At 31.4% G+C, this 16,279-nt stretch overlaps 1 protein-coding gene across 3 annotated transcripts in view; it reads right to left on the bottom strand.

Annotated features, from left to right (window-relative positions):
- Nucleotides 1-2,068: 2,068 nt before the first annotated feature.
- LOC129976173 (zinc finger protein 568-like) overlaps nt 2,069-16,279 on the bottom strand; it is a 37,718-nt gene continuing 23,507 nt past the window's right edge. The window contains exons 1-2 of one of the 3 annotated variants that reach the window (XM_056089607.1): nt 11,898-12,400; nt 2,069-4,362 (exon numbers count right to left, since the gene is read on the bottom strand). In XM_056089607.1, coding sequence (XP_055945582.1) covers nt 2,710-3,858 — 1,149 coding nt within the window. In that variant the 5' untranslated portion in view covers nt 3,859-4,362; nt 11,898-12,400 and the 3' untranslated portion in view covers nt 2,069-2,709. Of the gene's footprint in view, nt 4,363-11,897; nt 12,401-12,506; nt 14,374-16,279 lie in introns of those variants that run through there. The other 2 variants (XM_056089606.1, XM_056089608.1) reach the window with 2 other exon arrangements.

A 16,279-nucleotide genomic window follows, 5' to 3' on the forward strand; every position in this document is an offset into this window, starting at 1 on the left:
CATAATAAAAGATTTTATTTCACAGATTAAAGACACATAAAACAATAAAAAATTTTAATTTTAAGATAAGTTGCGTTAAAAAAAAACTTTATTTTTGAATGTTAATATTTTTTAGTAAGGCTTGAGAAAATTTGGCTTGATATTTAAAAAATTAAAATTAAAACTACGAAAAAATCGCTCTGAACTTTTAAACGCCTTCATCCAAAATATATCTATCTAAATTTAGCAATTCTTCATCCAACAGTCTATTTTGTAAAATGGACAAACAGACGCAAACATAGACACACATGCACTTTTAATCACAGGGGAAAAAAAAAAAAAAACTCTTAAATTAATTTTGGAAATTGCATACATAATTTTAAGCGGAAAATTTGGAGTTTAAGCCTGATTAAAAACCTTCTTTTTTGTGTTTTCTCTGAAAAACTATTATTTCAGTTCTTAAAACAGTTTTTGTTTAATTTCGCGATAGTTAAAATTGAAATTCGAAACATTTAAAGACAACTAAAAATAGGGAAAAAATAATAAGAACCTTTTTCTTCCTTTTTATTAAGCTTTTCTAATATCTAATGTTTACTTATATTCAGTAACATTTGCAAAATACCAATTATTATTTGACAATATTTTTCATAACTTCCTTTGTCTTTCACGGTATGGTTACAAATTTAAGTAATTTTGAAACACTATATTTTCTTGATTTTTTTATTGATGTTATAATTTTTGAGAATACATATATGGAAAGCATATGAAACAAATACAATACATAATACAATGAATACAAATACAAATATGAATCGCCGAAAGTATATTCAGGCCAGTTAACATGGATGTTTAAGTTGATTTACAGAAGAGAATTCAAATATGTAGTAGTTCACTGAGCAAAAAATCTTAATACAGATAGATTCGACAAGAACAACAAAGAAAAATATATCTTACGTTAAAAATAAAAAAGAGAAATTGGAAACATCTAGAGGATATATTGTCATTTTATATATTTCATATATAAAATTAGAAGATACAATACCGATCAATAATTTATCCCTAACAGAGTAGAAACTAAGAAAAAACATAACAGCATTGAAATCGAGCCTATAAAAAAATCAGAAAGGTTTAAATTTCAGATCAAACTGCTATTCTTCAAATTAATGTTGTGAAGTTGATATAACACCACACCTGATCAAAAAAAGTATAGCTTCCCTAATTTGGGCTTCCTCTAAGGTATTTATGGTGTTTCAAAAATATCACCTCAGGAATTACATTTCTTTAACAGTCATTTCAAGAACACTAACCTCATTGAATTGTACATCAAGTTTAAAAAACAACTCTTTTTTTTTTCAAAGTGACTATAGTAAAAAATAATTTATTTTTGTGTTCGAAGATACTGAATCAAACAAATGGCGAAACTCAGTAGATCCGGGTTATATTTTAATAAAGTAACAAATTGTTAGTTCACCTATTAATTATCTAAAATACAGAAGATATGATTATAGTTTCAACATAGGTTTAACATTTTATGATAAAAAACATTCATTCTTCATAAAGACATAAATATGTGGAAATTATTGAGATTGCATTAAAAGCCATGTCATTAAATATTCAAAAATGTGCTAAAAATGTCAAATTTTGTCAAATCTCCCTCCAGTAGATAATATTTAAAACGTTCTAATCTCTTCCAGATGTAATTCTTATCAGTGACAGAACCAGATTTCAAAAGACCATTGACAGATAGTTTTATGACCGGTCCGGAAATGTCTTGTACAGGAAAGTCATATTATCTTACTGTTGAATTCACAAAAACGTAACTTCTTTTTATAGTATTGCAGAAATATGCATTTTTCAAATCCTTCTTCAGGAGAGAGAGGGAAAAAAATCTTACGATTCCTCTTCCTTTCATGTAATTTCTTTTCTCTTCGCAGAATACAAGTCACATTTTTATGTTTTCTCTGTCGTATCTATCAAAGAACGTTTTTTAAACAGGTTTTTACGAAAATGTTTGAATACACAAGTCACAGGTGTACACATGCTACACTGATTATTACATAAATCGTAAATGCATGATTTTTTTACTTGATTTTTCAGTTTTTTTTTTTTTTTTTTTTCATATTTCTGATTAAAAAATACTTTATTCTTTAAGTTCAGGCATATGTTTTCTCTTCAATGTGTATAAAAAAATTAGTCCCAAGTTATTTTACAGATTTTAAAAAATTATACTTTTTATCTGCCAGGGGGGGGGAAGAACTCTAATACACAATGCAGAGATCGAAGGGGGGAGTCTATTTGTAATTTCTTCTATTTTAGAGTAAATGTCGTCTATTTGTAGTAAATGCAGTAGTCTCTTTCAAGTTGTCTGATCAGAAAATGCCATGTAACACTAAACGCGGGCATACGTTTTCTCGATCATATGTGCCAGTAAATGTCTGTTTAAATTGCCTGTATAAGAAAACACATCACAAGCAAGAGGTTTCCTTCGAATGAGTATAAAAAAGGTTGTTTAAACTTTTCTTTCGAGAATACACGCCATTTCATAAATTATAAGGATGCGGGTTTTCTCCCGTATGCGATAGTAAATGTGTCTCAAACTATTCTTTTGATACAATGCTTTATTGCAAATACTACAGACATATGGTTTCTCTCCCCTGTGTATTAATAAATGTTTCTTCTCCCTAGCAGAGAAAATCTGTTAATGCAAATCTCGCAAGGATACGGTTTCCCTTACGTATGTTTCAGTAAATGACTGTTTAAGTTGCTCTTTTGAGAAAACGCCTTATTGCATAAATCACAAACATGCGGTTTCTCTCCCGTATGTGTTAGTAAATGTGCGTTTAAGTCTTTTTTTAGAGAAAACGCTCTATTGCATAAATCACAAACATGCGGTTTCTCTCCAGTATGTGTTAGTAAATGTGTCTTTAAGTTAACCTTTTGAGAAAACGCGTTATTGCATAAATCGCAAACATACGGTTTCTCTCCAGTATGTGTTAGTAAATGTTTCATTAAATATCCTCTCAGAGAAAACGCGTTATTGCAAATCTCGCAACGATACGGTTTGTCTTTCGTATGTGTCAGTAAATGTTTCATTAAATATCCTCTCAGAGAAAACGCGTTATTGCAAATCTCGCAACGATACGGTTTGCCTTTCGTATGTGTCAGTAAATGTGCGTTTAAGTCTTTTTTTCGAGAAAACGCATTATTGCATAAATGACAAGCCTGCGGTTTTTCTTCCTTATGTGTTAGTAAATGTCTCACTAAATTACCCTTCTGATAAAACGCTTTATTGCAAATACTACAGACATATGGTTTCTCTGCCGTATGTATTAGTAAATGTTTCTTTAAACATCGTTTCAGAGAAAACGCTTTATTGCAAATGTTACAGATATATGGTTTCTCTCCTGCATGTGTTAGTAAATGTTGCTTTAAATGAACCTTCAGAGAAAACGCTTTATTGCAAATCTCGCAATGATACGGTTGTTCTTTCGTATGTATCAGTAAATGTCTCTTTAAGTCTTTTTTTCGAGAATACGCTCTATTGCATAAATCACACACATAAGGTTTTTCTCCCGTATGTGTTAGTAAATGTGTCTCTAAATGAGCCTTCTGTAAAAACGCTCTATTGCAAATAATACAAACATATGGTTTCTCTTCCGTATGTATTAGTAAATGCTTCTTTAAATTTCCTTTCAGAGAAAACGCCTTATTGCAAATTTGGCAACGATGCGGTTTCTCTTTCGTATGTGTCAATAAATGTCTCTTTAAGTTGCTCTTTTGAGAAAACGTATTATTGCATATCTCACAGTGAATGGCCTTCCCAGTAGTTTCAGAAAATGCCGTAGAACTTGTATCGCAAGTATGTGGTTTCTCGTCCATCAGTAAATGTGGCTGTAAATACTGCTACAAAGAAGACACTTCACTTCACATCTCGCTGACATACAGTTCTTTAATCTGAAAATGATTTCTTGCAGAGATTCAGTACTTTACTTTCATGAAACTTACTCAAGCCTTTTTAAAATCGTATTATATAGCAAATTTGCCGCTATCAATTGCTGGGCAAAACTGTCTACAACTTCTGCCACAAATTTATGAATGAAGTTTTACATGCGTCAGACGATATTTACATTGTATTTTCCAATCATAAGATTTTTCTTTTTCTGTACCATTCAGCTCAGAAGATATTTTTGTTGATGAGTAAAGCGTTTATGACACTTATTTAACTTTCTTTACAGTTTCTTGGTCAACCAGCTTGCTCACCGAAATATTGCTTGTAAATTCATTTTTTCATACCTTAAACATTTTTGTATTTAAATTTCCGATATATCTCCTCTTACTGTTTTGGAAGCGACGCTTTTTCTCCGGTTCATTGTTTCAATATATCTGCAAAAAAAAAAAAAAAATTCATGAATTTTTACTCTGGAGGTTAAAATTTTAAAACTAATAAAAGCTTGCAGAAGTTCTATAGAAATATGTATTAAAAAATAACTAATTCATTATGTTAGGAAATTTCGACATTAAAGTTCTAAATTCCAAATTCTTTTGTCTCTCATACTTTATTGAAAAATGACGCAATGCATTTTGAACCTGCTATTGTGCGTCCTTAGTTTGAGTAAATCTCTTCACTTGACATTAAACATATAACTATTTAATCGGTATCGTATCTGATACTTATTTAACCCGATAACAGTAGCTAATATGTAAATATAAGAATTAAGACATGATATAAATACGTGTCATTATGTTTATAATGTGGTTCGACGCTGGTCTCGCGTCCTGTAATTACCGTCTATGTGTTTTTCCATCATATCTAGTAAATAGTTCATCATGTGTTTAATTTTACTTCCTCTTAATAAATTGTGTTTAAATTAAACCTTTCCTTTTGTCGGACCCAATCTTTGGGGACTTTTTATTTGTCATCCTTTCCACTGCGGTACCCTAATATCAAACGGCTGAATCCCCAGCCGTTATATAAGATATCACTTTAACACATTATGCAAAATACTAAACAGAACCTTCTTGTACTTTTTATGCGATTTTATTAAACCCGTATATACGTAAAAATAATTTTCTACAAGAAAGATTTGTAGGAAAAAAACACATATTATATTTAAAAATATATAAAAAATAAACTCGCAACGCACGCAGGAGACTTGTGATAAATGATGAGAAATAAAGAAACTATATATATATAAATATATAACCGAACTCAGAAACCGTTAATTTAAACAGGAATTTATTTACGCAATGAACGTTCATTCAATAATCGATTGATTATCATTATTGGAAACATTTATTATACTTATTAAGAATTTTTTTCCTTTCTTCACAAAAGTTCTTAAGATCCTTTTTAACCCATAATACTACTTTTGGAAATAACAAATGCTGTTTATTTCTGAGAAAGTTCAGAATTAATTAAAGATGAAGTGGATCACAGTGTTTAAAAGTTGGGAACCTCTGCCCTAGAGAATAAGTAGTTGAGAAAATCTTTCTGCATTAAAAATTTACATATCTACAACTACAGGTATCGCGACACAAGTAAAAAGCTAATATATCTTAAGATCCTTTTTAACCCATAATACTACTTTTGGAAATAACAAATGCTGTTTATTTCTGAGAAAGTACAGAATTAATTAAAGATGAAGTGGATCACAGTGTTTAAAAGTTGGGAACCTCTGCCCTAGAGAATAAGTAGTTGAGAAAATCTTTCTGCATTAAAAATTTACATATCTACAACTACAGGTATCGCGACACAAGTAAAAAGCTAATATATCTTAAGATCCTTTTTAACCCATAATACTACTTTTGGAAATAACAAATGCTGTTTATTTCTGAGAAAGTACAGAATTAATTAAAGATGAAGTGGATCACAGTGTTTAAAAGTTGGGAACCTCTGCCCTAGAGAATAAGTAGTTGAGAAAATCTTTCTGCATTAAAAATTTACATATCTACAACTACAGGTATCGCGACACAAGTAAAAAGCTAATATATCTTAAGATCCTTTTTAACCCATAATACTACTTTTGGAAATAACAAATGCTGTTTATTTCTGAGAAAGTACAGAATTAATTAAAGATGAAGTGGATCACAGTGTTTAAAAGTTGGGAACCTCTGCCCTAGAGAATAAGTAGTTGAGAAAATCTTTCTGCATTAAAAATTTACATATCTACAACTACAGGTATCGCGACACAAGTAAAAAGCTAATATATCTTAAGATCCTTTTTAACCCATAATACTACTTTTGGAAATAACAAATGCTGTTTATTTCTGAGAAAGTACAGAATTAATTAAAGATGAAGTGGATCACAGTGTTTAAAAGTTGGGAACCTCTGCCCTAGAGAATAAGTAGTTGAGAAAATCTTTCTGCATTAAAAATTTACATATCTACAACTACAGGTATCGCGACACAAGTAAAAAGCTAATATATCTTCAAGAATATGAATTATTTAACTTCTCCTACAAATATATAATCAGAAATATATTATATAAAATTAATATTACATTACATATATATAATGAAATAGACGCAGATTTTCAAAGATGCTTAATAGGAAAAGATTAAGATAAAATAAGAAGAAGAAAAAAGCAATTAATGCAGCAAATTCAATACGGTGCATAAATGTTTCCCTTCACAATTTTTGGTTTTAGGCCAAAAATATGTCGATAGACGGTGCTACAAACAGAAAACATATAAAGAAATAATTGACTTTTCGAAATCTTTTAATAAATGAAAATTACAGTACAGTATTTTGAAAACGTTCACCATCAGCCGGAATCGCATATCGTAATCGGAGGACGAAATTGCTGGATATTTTATAGAAGGTGGTTAATGGAGTTGACTGCACGTTAGGGTGGAACGAAAAAACGAACTTTTGATTTTTAATTTGGAATAGCGCGGAAAAGTTGCCTATTGGTGTAGATAAAATACATTATTAATATAAGCAATATTAGAGTACGTCTTCAGGTGCCGCAAGACTGTTAAAATTGAAATTTTTGCTATATTTTAAAGTTTTTTTACGAAATAATCAACTTTTGATTTTTAATTTGTAATAGCGTGGGAAAGATGTATTTTGGTATAGATGAGATAAATAAAAATCATTAAAAATATTAGAATACATCTTGTGGTGCCACAAGGACGTTAAATTTTCATAAAAATACACTTTTTGCAACTTTTTAAAGATTTTTGCGAGCCTCGATTAGGAAATAAAACTTAAATAGGCGTTATAGTATGAATAGAAATATAAAAAAAATTTTACTCTTGCATTGATATGGCATCCAGGAAGCTAAATCATCACTGAAGTAGATGTTATTGAGGGGAGGCGGAGTTATGCCTGCGTTTGGTGATGAGTTCAGAGCTGGTGCCGACTTCAATTGAGTTTGAGTCTCCGCTCCGTCTGTTGATTAACGTAACTAATTTGTGAATTTATGCGCTTGTGTACTTTGTAGTTAGTAAAAATGACTCAAGTTAAGTTAGTGAAGACAAGACAAATGCCCTATTTTTGGGAAATTTAGTGATTTGCTTGAACTGCCTACTTGCGAATCTGTTATGAAGTGCTATTGTTATATCAGCCATAACCTCAAAATTGCTTCAGAGAAGGATCCTTCTATAAGTGAAATACGTGACACTTTAGTCCGCAAAATAGAACAAATATGGTCAAGAGCTTCTATTCCCGTTATTTTTAGCAAAAAAATTTCACAAATGATAAAAGCTTATCATGCTAAATACTGGAATTTATTAAAATCTAAAAGCAGAAAAGGTTCAAATAAGTTTGATTCCAACCTCCGAAAATTTAGAGAAGAAGCTAAACGTTTATTTGATATTGTTGCCTGTAAATGTGTAAATTTGAATACTTTCAACAGAAGTACCAGTTACGGAACAGGATTTTTTAAACGATTAACCCTCTAACAGGAAAATGGATATAGGCAACATTGATGTAGCTACCACAAAAGCTATGCGGAAGAGAGAAGGAAGAAAAAATAAACAACTACAGAGAATAGTTGAGTTAAATCAAGAACGGACAAAAAGTACTAGTGAGCCAGAAACGGTTATTGACATAGCTGAAGAACAACATCGTTCTTTAAGAGAGCACACACAAAAAGAGACAGACCAACCAGATCCCTGAAATAGACAAGAAGAGATAAAACTACAAGACCCTTCGAAACTGAACGAAGAGAAAGCACTTAAATACGGATTAAATTGCCATCTGTATTTCCATTGCTGACCGTATCGGAATATCAGATAGAGCTGCTACAGCTATAGCTAGTGCTGCTTTACAGAACTTGGGTGTAATCACAGAAGACAAAACCTATGCAATAGACAGGATGAAAATTAGAAGAGCAAGATCAACAAATCGAAGAGTTCTCATTAAAAACAATCGTTATACTCAGATAACCGAAAATAGAGGATTGTTTTTTGATGGAAGAAAAGACATAACAATTTTTCAAGAAAAGAGAGGTAGTAAGTTGTATAAAAAAGTTATTTCAGAAGTGCATGTTCCACTAATAGAGGAACCAAACTCAAAGACTTTAGGCCATGTAATACCTAAATCCGGCACCGGGCAGACAGTATACTGGACGATTTCTTAACGATAGAGAACACAACAAACAACTTTTGAACTTTACTGCTGTTGGGTGTGAGGGAACCGTTGTAAACATTGGGTATAATAATGGTGTGATTTCTTTGATGGAAAAGGAAATAACCTTCCTCTTCTGCAAGACAAAAATGATTTAAGTACAGATCAAAAATATTTATTAGATATGTGTATCGCTGTATCAAGTGGAAATTGCTCACTAGATTTATCTTTAAGAAACCTTGGAAAACTTAATCACTCCAGGTGGTTGGCATTAGCCAATCGCTTGCTTCGATTGTATGTGGCAGCTGAAAATCTTAAGACTCTGGCTGAGTGCATTGTGAAAGTATATGTGCATGTGTGGTTTAATATTAAGTTAAAACCATCATGTACGTATGGTTCCAAACATCTGTGTAATCTTATCTCATATTCATGCAATCTCTCTGACGATCTCAAGAACGTTATAGACCCGATTATTCAAAGAAATGGGTACTTTGCTGCTCCAGAAAATATCCATTCTAAGTGATGAACTTAAAATTCAAAGAGAACTTGGTTTACAACGTGTTTTAAAAGAAAGAATAGAAAGTAGAGACATAGTTAGGAAGTTCAAAGTTCCAAAGATAAACTTCGAAGCAAAGAATTACATGGACATGATCTCATGGTCTGAAAATGTCGCAATTGAGCCCCCCCCCCCCTATTAAAACATGTTTCCAGCGACTCTCTCAGACTTTATACTGCAGGCATCTGAAGTTGAACCAAATAATATAATGGACTCGGTTATCGACTTTCTCCGGCTTCCTTGTTACACGCAAGCTGTGGAAAGAACTGTAAAACTGGTGACCAAATCGGCCCAAAATGTCTGTGGTTCAGTCACAACAGAAGGATACATAAGAGAGAAAATTGACTCACGTGTGAATATGCCAAAACTTAATACAAAAAAAAACAACAACCCCAGTTTAATGTGTCAATGAAGTAGAAGAAAAGATTTTGAACTGTAGCATTTGTAATCATTAAGGGTACAAAAGTAAAAAACAAAATTGAAAATATTTTTTTATTGTTATATGTTACAATTAAGAATTTTTCGAGTAGTGTAGTGCTTATATATGTATTTAAAACCATCTTTTGTAACATGATATTCACGAAAAATTCATAAAATCCTTTTTATCGAAGTTTATAATTTTTCAATTTTTTACAAGCTCACAAACTTTACGTTCTTTGAGGCACCTCAAGATGTTATAGCATTGCAACCAAATTTTTAAAAAATCTTTTTTGAACCCAAAAGGCACCTTTTCTTCTCTATTACCAAACTGAAATCGAAAAAATAAATTTAAAGACGCATTTTAAAATTTATCAGTTTTTTCAATTTTTTCCAAATTTCAAGCTCTTTGCGGCACCTCAAGATGTTGCAATATTGCAATCAAATATTCAATTATTCTTTATGGACCTAAAAGACAACTGTTCCCTACTATTCCAAAACAAAAATCGAAAAAAAAAAAAAAATTTAAGGCCGTTTTTGTTCTACTCTACTGCACATGCGTCATTAATTATTTCTTCAAGTATCCGGGGATTTATCTGGCACACCGCATCCTTCCATTAATCTCAAGGTAAGAAATCGCGAAGATTTAAGTCTCGTGAATACGGTAGCCAGTCAATTCCTTTTCTTGTGAAGCATGGGTAATTTAATGTAAAGAGAAAAAAAGGAATATTTTGATACAACAGAACTCTGTTTTCCTTCCACGGTTATCAAAATGTTCCTCTGTCTTAAATGTACTTCAAGCTTAAGAAAAACTCCCAGTCAATTTTTTTAAAAATGACTATAATAAAATACCGTTTTTTTTTTTGTTTGTTTGTTTGAAGGTACTGAATTAAACAAATGAACCAAGAAGAAATATGGAGAAACTCAGTAGCTTCTGAATAATAAAAGTTGTTATCTATACCTATAATAAAAATCAATGAGTTTTGTGTGTGTATGTATTGGCGCTCTAGAGGCCAGACCGTTTGACCTACAACTACCAAATTTGGCACGTGTATACCTTGGAACACGGGAATGTGCACCTCGGAGCCGTTTTTTAAAAAATTGTAATTAGAATTTTCATTAATTAAAAATTAAGAGAAATTTTAGCGTTTTTCCGATTTAACTTCTAAAAATATAATCGCACAAAAATAATTTTTATATTAAATTAAAGTTTAAAAAATTATCTGTTTAATGATACCAATACTTTAACCTATAAATTAAATTTCGATTTTTAAAGAATTTTTAAAAAAATATTTTAACCATATTTTTCAACAATAATTTTCGGATAAAATAAAAACAAACTTAATCTGCACAAGAACGTCAATGGGGGGGGGGGGATTGTTTTTATTAATGTGTTGCCATCACATTGACAGAAATTAAAATTAAAAAAATAAATCAACTATTATTGCAAATTAAATATATAAAAGTGTAGTGGTATTGTATTCAAAACTTCATAGATCTGATAGCAGAAAATAGAAAATTTCATTTATTTATTTAAAAGTTGAAGTGTTAAGAATATTTCGCAGAATATGATTCCTTAGGATCAAAAGACTGCATAAAAATTTAGACTTCATAATTTTTTGAAAACCGATAGACCGAATTATTTTTAATAGACAGCAAAAAAAAAAAAAAAATATTGTAATTCATATCAATTTCATCCTTTTGAAAGCAAAACTAAAAACTGAATTTTATGATGAATCTGAGAAATTTTTGTTGAATAATTCTTGTGATACTACATAAATAATTTATTCTGTAGCATACATAAGATTTAAATACTAAACGACTCTGCCGTCAGTACTTAAATTTAAAAAAAAAAAATGCTTGGTTTTAGTAAAAAAAGTTTTTATATTAATTGTAGTTTAATCATTAACACTTTAAATTAAAGTTGAAATTTTATGAGAGTTGATAGAAAATTAGAAAGACACATATGGCCTAAGGCATTTATAATATTATGATTGAACTAAATGATTATCAAAATTTGAGGCTTAAAACATTTTGATAAAGAAGCTATTAAAAGACATGTTACATAAAATATTTAAATGAAAATTTTAAAGAGCAATAAAACTGGCGAACCGGCTGGTCTCCAAAAGCGGCTAGTATTTCAATAAAGTAACTAATTGATAGTTCAGAAGTTAATTATTTAAAATACAGAAGATATCATTATTGTTTCAACATATTTATAATATTTTATGATAAAAAATATTCACTCTGGAATTTTTTTCATATATTTTGGTATACATTTATTGAACATACAATTCGTCTCTTATAAAATACACTGTGGAAATTATTGACATTATATTAAAAGCCATGTCATTAAATATCCAAAAATGTACCAAAAAGATCAAATTTCGCCAAATCTCACTCTAGTAGATAGCATTTAAAATGTTGTAACGACTAGCAGAAGTAATTCTTATCAGCGACACAACCCGATTTCAACAGACCATTGACAGATAGTTTTATGACCGGTACAGAAATGTCTTGTACAGGAAAGTCATATTATCTTAGTGTTGAATTCATCCATATGTAACTTCTTCTTACGGGATTTCAGTAAAATACACTCTTCAAATCCTTCTTCAGAAGAGAGAGGGGAAAAAATCTTAGGATTCCTCTTCCTTACATGTAATTTCTTTTATTTTAGCAGAAAATGCTTTAATACAAGTGACATTTTTATGGCTTCTCTTTCGTATCTATCGAAAAATGTTTCCTTAAACAGATTTTTTAAAAAATGATTTAATAAGTAAGTCACAGTTGTATGCATGCTCAACTCATTATCTATTACATAAATCGTAAAAGCATGACTTTTTTTACTTGATTTTTCATTTTTTTTTTTTCATTCCTCTGCTCAAAAAAAAATACTTTATTGTTCAGTTTCAAGCATGAGTTTTCTCTTCCACGTGTATACAAAAAAAAAAAAAAAAAAAAAAAAAAAAAAATCAGTCTAAGTTATTTTACAGATTTTAAAAAATGTGCTTTCTATGTGCGAGAGAAAAAACCTCCAATACACAACGCAGAGATCGATTTAAAGTATATTTGTTGTTTCTTCTATTTTGTAGTGAATGTCTGTTTAAAGTTGTCTCATCAGAAAATGCCTTGTAGCACTTATAGCGGACATAAGATTTCTCGTTCGTATGCGCCAACAAATGTCTGTTTCAATAGCCTCGACAAGAAAATGCCGTATAACACATGTCACAAACAAAAAGGTTTTCGCTCGCACGAGTTAATAAACGTTTCTTTAAACAGACATTTATTTGATAAGTCACAAGCATTCGAATTTTCTTTCGCATGTGTCTGTAAATGCCTCTTTAAGTCGTCCTTTCGAGTATACGCGTTATTTCATAAGTCATATACATACTGTTTCTCTACCTTAAGCTACCTCTCAGAGAAAACCCGTCAATGCAAATCTCACATGGATACGGTGTCTCTTATGAATGTTTCAGTAAATGCTTCTTTAAGTGGGCCTTTTCAGAAAACGCCTTATTGCATAAATCACAAACATGTGGTTTCTCCCCCGTATGTATTCGTAAATGTTTCATTAAACGTTCTCTCAGAGAAAACGCGTGACTGCAAAATTCGCAGCGATACGGTTTCTCTTTCGTATGTATCAGTAAATGTCTCGTTAAGTAGATTTTTCGAGAAAACGCCTTATTGCACAAATCACAAACATACGGTTTTTCTCCTGTATGTATTAGTAAATGTGTCTTTAAATCACTCATCTGATAAAACGCTTTATTGCAAATACTACAGACATATGGTTTCTCTCCCTTATGTTTTCGTAAATGTTTCGTTAAATTTCCTCTGTTAAAAAACGCGTTATTGCAAATCTCGCAAACATACGGTTTCTTTTTCGTATGTGTCAGTAAATGTCTGTTTAAAATGTCCTTTCGAGAAAACGTGTTATTGCATAACACACAAATATACGGTTTTTCTTCCGTATGTGTTAGTAAATGTGTCTCTAAATGAACCTTCCGTAAAAACGCTTTATTGCAAATACTACAGACATATGGTTTCTCTTCCGTATGTATTTGTAAATGTTTCTCTAAATATTCTCTCAGAGAAAATGCTCTATTGCAAATATTACAAACATATGGTTTCTCTCCTGTATGTATTTGTAAATGCTTCTTTAAATTTTGCCTCAGAGAAAACGTCTTATTGCAAATTTCGCAAGAATATGGCTTCTCTTTCGTATGTGTCAGTAAATGTCTCTTTAAGTTGCTCTTTCGTGAAAACACGTTATGGCACATCTCGCAGCGATATGGTTTCACTCCTGTGTGTGTTAGTAAAAGTTTTCTCAAAATGCTCATTTCAAAAAATGCCGTAGAACTTGTATCGCAAGTATTTGGTTTCTCGTCCATCAGTAAATGTGGCTGTAAATACTGCTACAAAGAAGACGCTTCACTACACATCTCGCTGACATACAGTTCTTTAATCTAAAAATGGTTTAATGCAGAGCTTCATTATTTTATTTTCACGAAACTTACTGAAATCTTTTAAAATCGTGTTTTGTAGCAAATTTGCCAGTTGCCAGAAATTTATGAATGAAATTTTACATGAATCAGCAGATATTTACATTAAGGGCCTCCTTTTTCTGTACCATTCAGCTGATGAGAAAACAAACTTTTGTTGATGAGTAAAGCGTTTATTACATTTATTTAACTTCCTTTACAGTATCCTCTTCAAGTAGTTTGCACATAGTAACTTTTTTTTTCATAGATTAGTTTTCATTGTGTTTTGGTCGAAACATTTATGTACTTAAATTTCCGTTATAGCTCCTCTTACTGTATTGGAAGCATTTTCTCCGGTTCAATGTACCTGTAAAAAAATAATTTTTTTTTTATGAATCTCTGAAGGTTAACATTTTAAAACTAATAAAAGCTTACAGAAGTTCCATAAAAATATATATTTAAAAAAAAACTAATTTATTATGAAAATACTAAACAGTGCCTTCTTGTACTTTGTTAAGCGTTGTTATAAAACCTGTATATACGTAAAAATTTTCTCAAAAAAAGATATGTAGGAAAAAAACATACTATATTTAAAAATATTATAAAAATCAGACTCGCAACGCACAACAGACTTGTGGCAAATGCTGAGAAATGAAGATGTATAAAACCTTATATACTTACAGTACCTGCACAGCCTTGCCAGTGGCATAACATCCAAGAAGGAAAATTAGCTTTAAACTTAAGTCTGGTCTCCACCTGATATGATATGGGAATGTCACGCGGGATTAAAAAGATATTTAGAAATCATCAAAAATAAGTACAAAACAATTTTTATAGCACATATTCAGAAATATTTAGGGCTAAGCTTTGATACACAGTCATTTGGCATCTTGCAAGGTTGGCAATTTTTCGGTGGTGCTTTGTTCGGGGTTACATGGCCACCATTTTTTTCTTTTTTTCTTAGTGTATTTCGATCTTTCCTGTTCATTTTCCTTAATTTTTTTCTTGCTGCGCATACTCCTTCTGCTTACTTTCATTATTTTCCATGTGTTTCAGTTTACTGCATTTATTGACTGTTTTACTATATTTCCGTTAATTTGCTGCAGCGTTCCTCGGAGCCTCACGATTGGAAACGCTATTGCTGCCATTCGCACCACGTCCAGCCATTTCGCTAAAATTTGGCAATAAACTATTTTTTGGGTGAAAATGACTGCATATCAATGCTGTTCCATATTTAGAATATTAAAATGTTTTCAATTTTCCCTTGTAAACAACACATGTCCTTTGATTCATCTTTCCATTTCAAATCTGGGCTAAGCTTTAATATACAGTCATTTGGCGCCTTGCGAAGTTTGCAATTTTTCGGTGGCGCTTTTGCTACCGTTACCCTATTGCTGTCGTTCTCGCCACATTCGGCCATTTTGCTAAAATTTGGTGATAAATTATTTTTTGGCGAAAATGTAACTAAAGCTGAACAATATGGACAGACTATAGACATTATTCTTATTGAAACCGATGCATCATTTCTGTAATTCACACATGGATCGAAATTCAGAGCGGCGTACTCCTTTTCGTACCAAATATCAGGGACGTTTGTTCTTTCACCTCCTGTGTCTCAAATTTAAACGTCTTTCTCTGTCAGCAGACAGGCGAGATTCATTCTGCCTCTGTAATTCAATTACAGTGCGGTTATCAGAGACACGGTTACTTCACTCAACAGAAGACTCTCCTTTGAAGAAAGTGTGGACATTCTTTCTCTAATATTCGCAAACCTAACGTTTCTTTCCTTTACATTTTTTATTATTGCGGAGCGTTTTGGCATTTAATGTGCTCAGGCCTAGGTTGGATTTCCAATTTTTGAGCATAATGAGTTTTGACTCACCGTTTAAAATCAGACGTACACAAAGAAATGTATCGCATATACATACCACAAATCCTGCTATTTGCACATGCGCAGTTTGTGGATTCCGCATATGCACGGATAAGTGAAAGCACAGATACTGCTATTTTACGCATGCGCGAATCGTAGCAGGAAAACAATTAAAATCGTAATTATAACACTCCTTTTTTTATATGACTTCAATATATCAAAACCTTCACCAAAAAATGCTCTACAAAATGGTACAAATATCTCCAAAATTAGTTAAGTATCTCTCGAGTTTTTCGGGTTTAAACATACAGAGCCTTCCAGCAGACTTCATTTTATACCACACACACACACACACACACACACACACACATATATATATGGAAGTAGGTGACAATCTCCACGA

Source organism: Argiope bruennichi, chromosome 7 (genome assembly GCF_947563725.1).
Source record: "Argiope bruennichi chromosome 7, qqArgBrue1.1, whole genome shotgun sequence".
In the NCBI taxonomy this organism is placed as follows: domain Eukaryota; kingdom Metazoa; phylum Arthropoda; class Arachnida; order Araneae; family Araneidae; genus Argiope; species Argiope bruennichi.